This window comes from Peromyscus maniculatus, chromosome 7 (genome assembly GCF_049852395.1).
Source record: "Peromyscus maniculatus bairdii isolate BWxNUB_F1_BW_parent chromosome 7, HU_Pman_BW_mat_3.1, whole genome shotgun sequence".
Classification (NCBI taxonomy): Eukaryota; Metazoa; Chordata; class Mammalia; order Rodentia; family Cricetidae; genus Peromyscus; species Peromyscus maniculatus.
The window spans coordinates 36,800,597-36,810,111 of record NC_134858.1 but is presented as its reverse complement, the minus strand read 5'-3'; the positions used below and the strand labels follow the sequence as shown (position 1 = coordinate 36,810,111).

At 39.8% G+C, this 9,515-nt stretch overlaps 1 protein-coding gene across 4 annotated transcripts; it reads right to left on the bottom strand.

Annotated features, from left to right (window-relative positions):
* Window positions 1–669: 669 nt before the first annotated feature.
* Tmem225 (transmembrane protein 225) lies at window positions 670–3,316 on the bottom strand. Of its 4 annotated transcripts, none has more exons than XM_076576056.1 (4): window positions 2,911–3,316; window positions 2,237–2,311; window positions 1,836–1,949; window positions 670–1,131 (listed from the first exon to the last, which is right to left on the bottom strand). In XM_076576056.1, the coding sequence occupies exons 1-4, from the start codon at window positions 3,089–3,091 to the stop codon at window positions 902–904; spliced, it is 600 nt and encodes a 199-aa protein (XP_076432171.1). In that variant the 5' UTR covers window positions 3,092–3,316; the 3' UTR covers window positions 670–901. The 4 variants fall into 4 exon arrangements, with proteins under 4 accessions (XP_076432171.1, XP_076432170.1, XP_006981286.1 ...); XM_076576055.1 differs by having other exon boundaries at window positions 2,237–2,383; window positions 2,911–3,315; XM_006981224.4 differs by having other exon boundaries at window positions 1,836–1,970; window positions 2,237–2,383; window positions 2,911–3,314.
* Between the last annotated feature and the right edge of the window lie 6,199 nt (window positions 3,317–9,515).

The window sequence follows — 9,515 nt, the reverse complement described above, 5'->3', positions numbered from 1 at the left end:
ACATTGGTGTAACTAGTGATTAATGGGGGTGTAAAATAGCCCCAAACAGTTTAGCACTTATCTTAAAACAGTCTGTATCTCCACCAACATAATGTGATGCTCTAGCTACCTGGTGGAAGCCTGCCTTTAACACAGGTGAAGCATCTTTAGGGAAGTTCGGTTCATGTTTGCATGCTTACTCTAATAGGAATCACTGCCATCATTGACCTATTATGTGATGTTGTCCCATTGCTATAGGAAAACTGAATAGCTACTGATTCACAGAGGTGATAAACTTCCTCTTGTTTTTCCTCCTGGTTCTGTCCTAGCTTATGTTTGCCACTGTGTCCTACACCTACACAATTTCTCCAAACACTTGAAAGGTTAGTTGGACATCATTTATCCAGAGGCATTGAGGTAGAAATGAGTTCATGATGTAAAATCACCAGCAAGCCATCCTGAAAAGTGTTTTATCATAGTAAATAAAGATGAGATTAGGAAAATGTCTAGAGGAGTTCCAGTTTGAATAAAAAAAAATCCAGTAGAAATGGTGGAAATAATAAGAAAGGATGTAATGTTAAAATTTCATAAAGTGGAGTGATGTATCTACAGGTGTTTATCATATTGCTTTGTCTTCCCATCAATATGGTCAAAATATTACACAGTAAAACAAAAAAGTATTCTATGCTGTTATAGAGTTAACAGTGCAGCAAATACGATTTATTTAAAGTTTTTGCATTAATAACAAATATAGAGGATATTAATTGTTTATCAAGCCAAGATTTAAAAAGCGACATTTTTGGAATATTTTCATTGACCTCAATGCATTCATACATATTCATAATGCCATACACAGATGAAATTATTGGAGACACACACACACACACACACACACACACACACACACACACACACTGCTAAGTCATACAGCCCAGGTTACACGACGTGATTGTACATGTGGTTTGTGCAGGGTACCATCGTTTGAGGTCATGGAGTGCACATGGACAATGCTCCGAGGCATTGTGGTGCGCTCTGGAAGTGAAATAACTTGGATTGAACTCCCAGACAGCCTTCTGCTACTAACTTCACTGGACGGTATACAGAATTTCGGGCAGGCACATTTATTTGTGCACTGCATGAAACAGAAGATACCTAGGGACAGAGACACAAGGGAGCAGGATTAGTGTACTGGGAAGAGGTGTGGGACCACTGCCTTCCAAATTCTTAGAAGATTCTGACCACTGAGCCTTGCAAATGCTTCCCAGCTCCTCTCTGGAGTCATCCTGGAGAAGGAGTGATTTAGTTAGAGGGAGTGGAATTCTCCACAGTAAGCTGTGGAGGGTTCATTCTGAATGAAGATGTGTTTCGATATGGGTTCTTTGAGGAGGTGCAATTCTTATGAAATTTTAAAAACTCCCCAGGAGAAGGAGAAGGGGACCCCTTGTCCTGGTGGGTCCCTCTCATATTTGCTTTGACATTGCCTGTCTTGTCACTGTTTTGGCACCATGCCCTTTTCCTTGGCTCCCTGGCCCCCTAACATAATTGAACATTGTTCTCAGCCACTGTCCTTGGCGGTGACCTTCATGGTTTATCTCTCCCTTGAAGTTGTAAAGTACTAAAAATATTGAAAAGGAGAAGATGAGGAGTGCTGTTAGAGGCAGGGATAGCCTACCATGTCCAATTTCAGCTTTCTGCTTCTAAGAACTGTATTTAGATTGTCCAGCTGATTTTTTTTTCACCTTTTAAAACATGGGTTTGGCCTCTTCTCCTCGATTCTCCATTTTTATCATTTCATACTTCACTCTGTATGGATTAACCAATTTCTGTCTCTCTTCTAGTGCCCTGGAGATACTCACCACAGGTAAGGAAGAGTGCGATGGCTAAGTAGACAGTGAAAGCGATCCACTTGACCTTGTAGGTAACGAAGTACTTTTGTTGACCCTTATTTAGCCTGTGATGATACACAGTGACTGCATAGAACAAAAGGCAACCTATTGTCCAAAATAAAGAAATTTTTTTCTCAAGAAATTTAAACTCATTAGTCACATCTTTACCCCCAATTCACCTTACTTCCCAAACTGTCACTTCCAGGACAGCCATTTCATAGAGTGATCATAAGTTAGTGACAGATCTAACTCAGGAATCAGAGAATCCTGAAATCAGAGAACTGGAAAGACCAGCTATTTAAGGATTACGGGTGGGACCTGCAAGCCCATTGCAACTTCCATCTGTGCCAGTGGAGCCAGGGAGCTGTTACCTGTGAAGAAACTCAGGAAACCAATTAGGAGGTGCACACACTTGTTTTGAGAAATCATAGAGGTGAATTGCAGACCTAAGATCAAATTAAGAGAGATGGATATGTTGAGACTCATCTTCATGATGCTACTGATCGTCCCCAGGCTATCTGTTGGGAAACAGAAGCTGTATTGAGAGAATGGTAAGATATTCCTTCTAGACTCATTTCCACAACTGTCGAGGTCAAACTTTCGTGAGGATCTAAAAAAGTCAGAAGGTGTGTGCTTGAGACAGCTGAGAGACCCAGCAGAAACTTAGTGATTTTATAAGCTCGTTCATAACTCATAGGTTGAGTACCTTATTCCACCCATTCTCTCTTAGGGATGCTAAAATCCATTTGCCTTTTGGCCGGTCATCTTGTCATACCCCTCATGTCCAGTTGTGCTGGTAACCCTACTGCTACTTACCAGTTTTATCAAAAGTCCAGTGCTTAAACCAGTGAGATCCTAATATTTTCTCTCAAAATCTAAATGGTGAAATTTTAGTTTTCCTCCACTATGTTATGTTTGCAAATGGATTTACTGTGGCCTGAGAAAGTTGCTCCCAGGAATAATGGGTAAGTTGATCAGATGATGAAAGTCAAGGAACCATGAAATTTTCCTCTCCACCCACCACTTTCCATAGTATAGTTCTGACCTTCAGGCCAAAAAGCAGGACAGCAACCCAGCCATGGACTGTGGGTAGTCTTATCCTTTCTTATTTTGGGAATCAGTTCCACCCAGTTTTCCATGATTAATCCTACTACCAACATGACTATGGCCCCAGAGGAGAAGACTATGTTGACACTCTGGATACTTCTGTTTGGGAGATGCATCATTGTGGATAAAAATTTCTATCGGAGACTATCACCAATGTTTCACATGTCTTTTCTTTCATCAGTCACAGGAAGAAGGACGAAATCTGAATGTTCACTGACTGCAGAGGTGTTGCCACAGACATCAACAGAGGCAAAAGCTGAAGTAACCTGTAGAGCAGAAAAGATGACTTCCTCCCTTTACCGTTCTTATATAAAGGGCAGACTGTTGTCAGAGCAACAAACTACCGTGGAATCCTTTGTCTGTTGGTTTGACCCTTGACCTTGGAACATAAGGCATTGGAGCAACCAAGCTGTGCGAAGGTTCTTTGAGAGAGCTACACGTGGCGGAGTCTGATATCATAGAAAGAGATGTCAGAAACGGACCTTAGAGGCATTTGACAGGTGTAACTAAAGGAGTTCCAGCTTGCAGTCAGATCTACATGTGCTGGGGTTAGTTGGCACTGGGAGGAGTCTGTGAAGCAGACAATCCCCACGTCTTTTGGATTAGTGCTCAGTTAATTGGCACCACAAAAGGGAATGCCCATTAGAAGTTTTGGGTGTGTTGTAGAAACTCAGGTCTTCAATGCGGTTTCTCAAAGAAGCCTATTTAATTAGGCTTCTAGGGAGACTAAAGCTCTGAATCTCAAAAAAAAAAAAAAAAAAAAAAGTTCTGGTATAGTGGGTCATTTCAGTCCACTATCTTCCATAAGGTGTAAGAATCATTTCTTGTTAGAACTGCCTTTGTAACTTGACAGAGAAAACATTTTGTGGAGTCCTTGAGGAGAAAACTATGGTATGCACTAGGTTTGGATCCAAAGGGATGTTCAAAAATTCCTTAAATGCCTTTTCCTGGGAGCCAAGAAAACTGTCTCCAAATACTTTTCCTTCTGTTTTTTTCCCTTTATTGAAAATATTCTTTTCTCATACACTGTATCCTGATTATAGTTTCCCGGCCTCTTCTCCTCACAGTTACTCTCCACCCCTCTTCCCTTAGAATCCACTCCCCTAATGTTTCCATTAGTAAAGAACAAGCAACCAAACATGACAAAATATAATAGATGAAGCAAAAACTATCGTATCAAAGTTAGACATGGCAACATAAAATTAGGCAGTACATAAAGGGGTGTGTACATCTTTTCTTTTTCCCTTTTGTGGGGTGGAACAAGGGTTGATATGTAAAAGCAAAGAAAATTTTTTTAAGTAAAAAAAAAGAAAATAGAATTTTTTCCTAATAATACGTCCTGATTATGTTTTCTCTTCCTTCTACTCCTCCTAGTTTCCCCTCACATCCCCTCCCACTGGCTCTACTCCTTTTCTGTCTTTTATTAGAAAACATACAGGTTTCTATGGGATAATTAAAATAGAATAAAATAAAAACTAACACACTGGAATAGGACAGTAGTATTTGGTTTTACTCTAGGTTCCTGGACTATCGTGTCTCTGGTTCTTAGTCACCAAAGCAGTTTCTGGTATTGGTTTCATCTCATGGAGTAGGCCTTGAGTCATATCAGATATTGGTTGGCCACTGTTTTTAGATGCTGAGTCATCTCTTTAGGCCCCTTTCCTGGACTCCTATTCTATTTGTCCTATTTAAGGTGCCCACTCTGACTGCGGTGAAATAAAATCTCTGCAGTTTGGATTTACACTTGCTTCATTGCTAAAGATGTTGCCCCCCCCCATATATTTATTGGCCATTTATATTTTTTCATGTGAGATTTTTTCTCTCATTTCTATTTCCCATTTATTTTTTCCTTCTTTTCTCATTTCTTCAGTGTGGTCCTCTACCTTATCCTTGGCTTTTACAAAGACATTATTTTCTAGGCTGTTGTACCAGAAGAAATGTAGGATAAAACTCAGGGGATAAAATAATTTTGACGACTGCTTTGAATTACTATGACATTTGATTAAAAGATATCCCTCTGGAAGCTTCTACCCTGAGAACCAACTCTCATAGTGTCTGAAGGCATTATTCAAACCGACACTCTTGTGTTTAAAGAAATCAATAATCCTATTTCACTATAAAATCTGTGAACCTCAACAATGAGTAGCTTGGCAAGATACTCCTCAACGTGCAGTAGTGGCACTTCTGCCCTGAGGACAGCCAACAACTATTTAAGTGGACTTCAAGTCCACTCGGCAGAAGGGAGTTCAGGGCTGGTACTGTAAACCTAGCCAATTTCCCGTGTCTGGTGAGGTCAGGGGCCCTAAAGAGAACCTGCTATTGTCACTTTGCTAAACCAGCACAACTTCCAACTGTATTCTAAATACCTGTTCTTACACTGAAAGACACAGCGAGCTCTCACCTCTCATCAAAGAAACTGCTTCTCCTCCTCCTCCTCTTCCTCCTCCTTCTTTTTTCTTTTTAGCAGATGGAGACCATTACAACTGACCAAAATGCCAAGAACAACTGATTATGGAATGCTCAACCTGAGTTGATAAATCCACAACACAACCACACCTAAGGCTCAGGGAACAGTATGGAAAGTGTTACAGAAAGTTCCTAAGAGCTAGAGGACCAGTGTGTCTGCTGTGAGATGGTGTCTTCTATTTATCACAGAAAAGCTGCACCTGTGACCTCTCAATAATATGATTACCCAAACAAGACCTTCACAATGAGTTGATAGCTCAGTGCAGATGGGCAAAACCTTACAAGGTCCTCCCTCTAGATGGAGAGCTATAGGCAATTAATAGCTGCTGAGAGAGGGATACCTGATCTTTTCTAGGGGTGAACCCTCTGATAAGTTACTCAATCTTAAGATATCAGTTCTCAACATACATAGATGAGTAACACCAAATGGCCTCATTTGGCTGTATTTATATATACATTGTGTGTGTGTGTGTGTGTGTGTGTGTGTGTGTGTGTGTGTACAGTAATTATAGAAGAAGAGGTCATGAATTTGAGAGGAGGGGGGCCATAGGAAAAATTGGAGGGGGACAGAATGGTGAAAATTGATGTAAATACAGTGCCCATGAAGTTCTGAAACAGTAAACTCTAGTTGGTGAGTACCTGACAAAAAATTATCTTTATTGAAAATCACAGAACTCTAGATATTGAGCAGTGTAATGAAAATCACCACTAAAAAGAAAAATTATCAGAATAATAGGATATAAGAATTTTTTAAAAGCTATAAAAATACTGTCTTATTGAGGCAACCAATTTCCTTTTGCATATTATTTTCCCATTTCTGTTTATATGCATACATTTCAAATTCATATGCAATAAAAATGTTCATATTACATGTAGTTGGTAGCATGAGCAGTTAGAAACAATCTAATAGAACCACAGTCCATTGTTTCAAGTCTGTGGTAATGTTTTCCTGTAATATACTGGTCATGTTCACATTCACATATTGTATGGCAATGTATCCTGAAATAAGATGGAGTATGAGGAATTAGATGGTTTTATTTTCTCACTGTTTTCTTCCCTAGAAGGAATGACTACTGTTAATAGCAGCATATTTATGTGTATCTCTTTATATACTTTATATAATTCTTCACATTTTTCTTGTGTGACCTTCAGGAATACAAAAAACTTAATTAGAAAAACTCCATTTTATATCAATATTGCCAATAAAGAAACATTGGCTCAGATAGGGGAGATAACTTGGCCATAGAACACAGAAGTTAATAAAATAGATTCTGTTTATTTATTTATTTTTGAGATAAGGTTTCTTTGTGTATCCTTGTTGTACTAGAATTCTCTCTGTAGACCAGGCTGGCCTCGAACTCAGAGATCTGCCTGCCTCTGCCTCCTGAGTGCTGGGGTTAAATGCATGAGTCATCACATTCAGCTTAGCAGAAACAGATCCTAATCAGTTTTGAAAATGAAAATGTCTACACATGTAGTCTCTCTCTCTCTCTCTCTCTCTCTCTCTCTCTCTCTCTCTCTCTCTCTCTCTCTCTCTCTCTCTCTCCTTCTTCTTCTACCTCCCTTGTCTCCCATGCTTCCCTTCTCTCTCCCTCCTTCTCTCTCAATGCTATGTGCTTTGTCCAGTTACTTAGATGTCAAGATTAAGGTCCACAAGATAAACATGCTGTGAATAATGAATCTTCTCACTCTTGTGATCAAAACTCACCATGCTGGCTAGTTTTATGTCAATTTGACACAAGATAGAGTCGTCTGAGAGTAGAGAAACTCAACTGAGAAAATGTCTCGGTAAGACCTGGCTATAGGCAAGCCTGTAGGACATTTTCTTAATTAGTGATTGATTTGGAGGGCCCAGCCTACTGGGGGTCATTCCACCCCTGGGCTGGTGGCCCTAGGCACAAGAAAGGAGCAAGCTAAAAAGCAATGTTCCTTCATGGCTTCTGCTTCATTCCTTGTCTCCAAGTTTCTGCTTTGGCTTAGCTCAATGATGGACTATTACTTGGAAATGTAAGATGAAATAAATGTCTTTCTCTCCAACTTGCTTTTTGTCATGGTATATTGTCACAGCAATAGAAACCCTGACTAAGATACCAACGAAATGTTGGGAGCTAGTTTTTAAAATGGGAACCCATTTTTAAATATATCCCCACATAAAAATGTTTTCTTCCATAGTTGTCTTAGAAAATAGAAATGATAACAGTGTGGCACTAATGATTCCAGGATTCGCTTTCAAATAATTGGATGTGCCCCATTGAGACAATTAAGACTTTCCAAATAACACTAGCTCTAGAGACTGTAAGAAAAATGAAATGATTACTAATCTAAATTACTCTCTCTCTTCTTAGTAGGTTGTGTAGGTGCCTCTGTGATCCAAGTGGTAATTGTCATAATCATAAGACCTAGTAAATTGCAACGAACTTCTGAACTTTCATAACCCTGGGATCTTGTGGCAGTTTTTAATTGTATTGTTTCTGTGATTCCTGTCTAGATATTATTTTCTTTCACCTTAAGTGAAAGGGTGATGTCTACCTTCATTGGCTCAATAAGAATGCACGTTGACCTGGTGACGAGAGGCTCTATAGTAGCAGTCACCTTTGGATGATGTCTGGGTAGTTTGACTCCAGCTTAAAGAATAGGTATCCAAGGCTATTTACTCAAGGTCTCCTATAGCTGGAAATCCTGACATCTGAAAAAAAAATGGCACCAAGGGTCAACATGAATCCTGGAGACTTACATGAAGGACCTTCCTCTCCGCCTGTTGGGTCTAAGTGAAGAAAGTGTTAATGGGCAAACAGTATCCATACTGCACATGCTTATGGAACATGTATACACCGGCAATCAGATGCATTTTATACTACTTGGTCTCTATATTCTTTTCTTCCTTATTCAAGAATCTTCCTGAGATGTGAACGAAGTCCATTAGGATAGAATTTCCTTATGTGCAGAAGTAGGTGATGGACTTTGCTATGCTGTAATATTTCCTGATTCTGTAATTCAGTGAATACTTATGATTTTGATTATGCTTATTCTTCCCAGTAAACTGGTTCCTGCATACTATTGTACAACAAGTCATGAATAATTTTTATCTCACAAATCAACTACTTGCATAATGAAGGAACACATATGCATGCAATCATGATAGGCTGATAAATTCTTTTTATTAACCATCATTTATAGCATGTATAATTAATTGGCTAATAATCTATAATAGATCTCTGTGCAGTATGCTGAAAGGACAAATGGAAATAGAATGGCTGGTTACTTAGGACATTTGATTTTTTGCCCATAACTATCTACCATCCTCATATCATAAACCTAATTGTTCATATCTGATATCATCTTTGTTAAGTACAGATATAGAGTTTTCCCCTGCTGTAGGGCTACTTCCTACTTGAGTCCATGAACTAACAGGGTATCTGCATTTAATCTTTCTCCTTAGGAACTCTATTACTCTCAAGATAACTTGCTCCACATCCTTAAATGTCTGGATTGTTTGCCTCTGTTCTGAATCAGAGCTATCCTTTTTTTTTTTGATTAAGAATTTTTTTTATTCACCTTACATACCAAAGATCCCCCTCTTCCTTCCTCCTGCCCCTCCAGCCTCCAGCCTCCCCCTCCAAACCCATCCCCCATTCCCTCTTTTTTTTTTTTTTTGTTTGAGACAGGGTTTCTCTGCGTAGCTTTGGTGCCTGTCCTGGATCTCACTCTGTAGACCAGGCTGGCATTGAACTCACAGAGATCTGCCTGGCTCTGCCTCCTGAGTGCTGGGATTAAAGGTGTGTGCCACCACTGCCCGGCCTTCCATTCCCTCTTACAAGAAAGTAAGGCCTCCCATGGGGAAGTACACTTAGTAGAGGCAGGTCAATGGCTCTCCCTTTGCATCAAGGATGTGCAAGGTGTCCCATCATAGGTAGTGGGCTCCAAAAGTCCTGCTCATGTATCAGGGATGGATTCTGATCCTACTGCCAGGGGCCCCTTAAGCAGATCAAGTTATACAACTGTCTCACTATGCAGAGGGCCTAGTCCAGTTCCATGTAGGCTCCACAGCTGTTGATCCAAATTTCATGAGTTCCCATT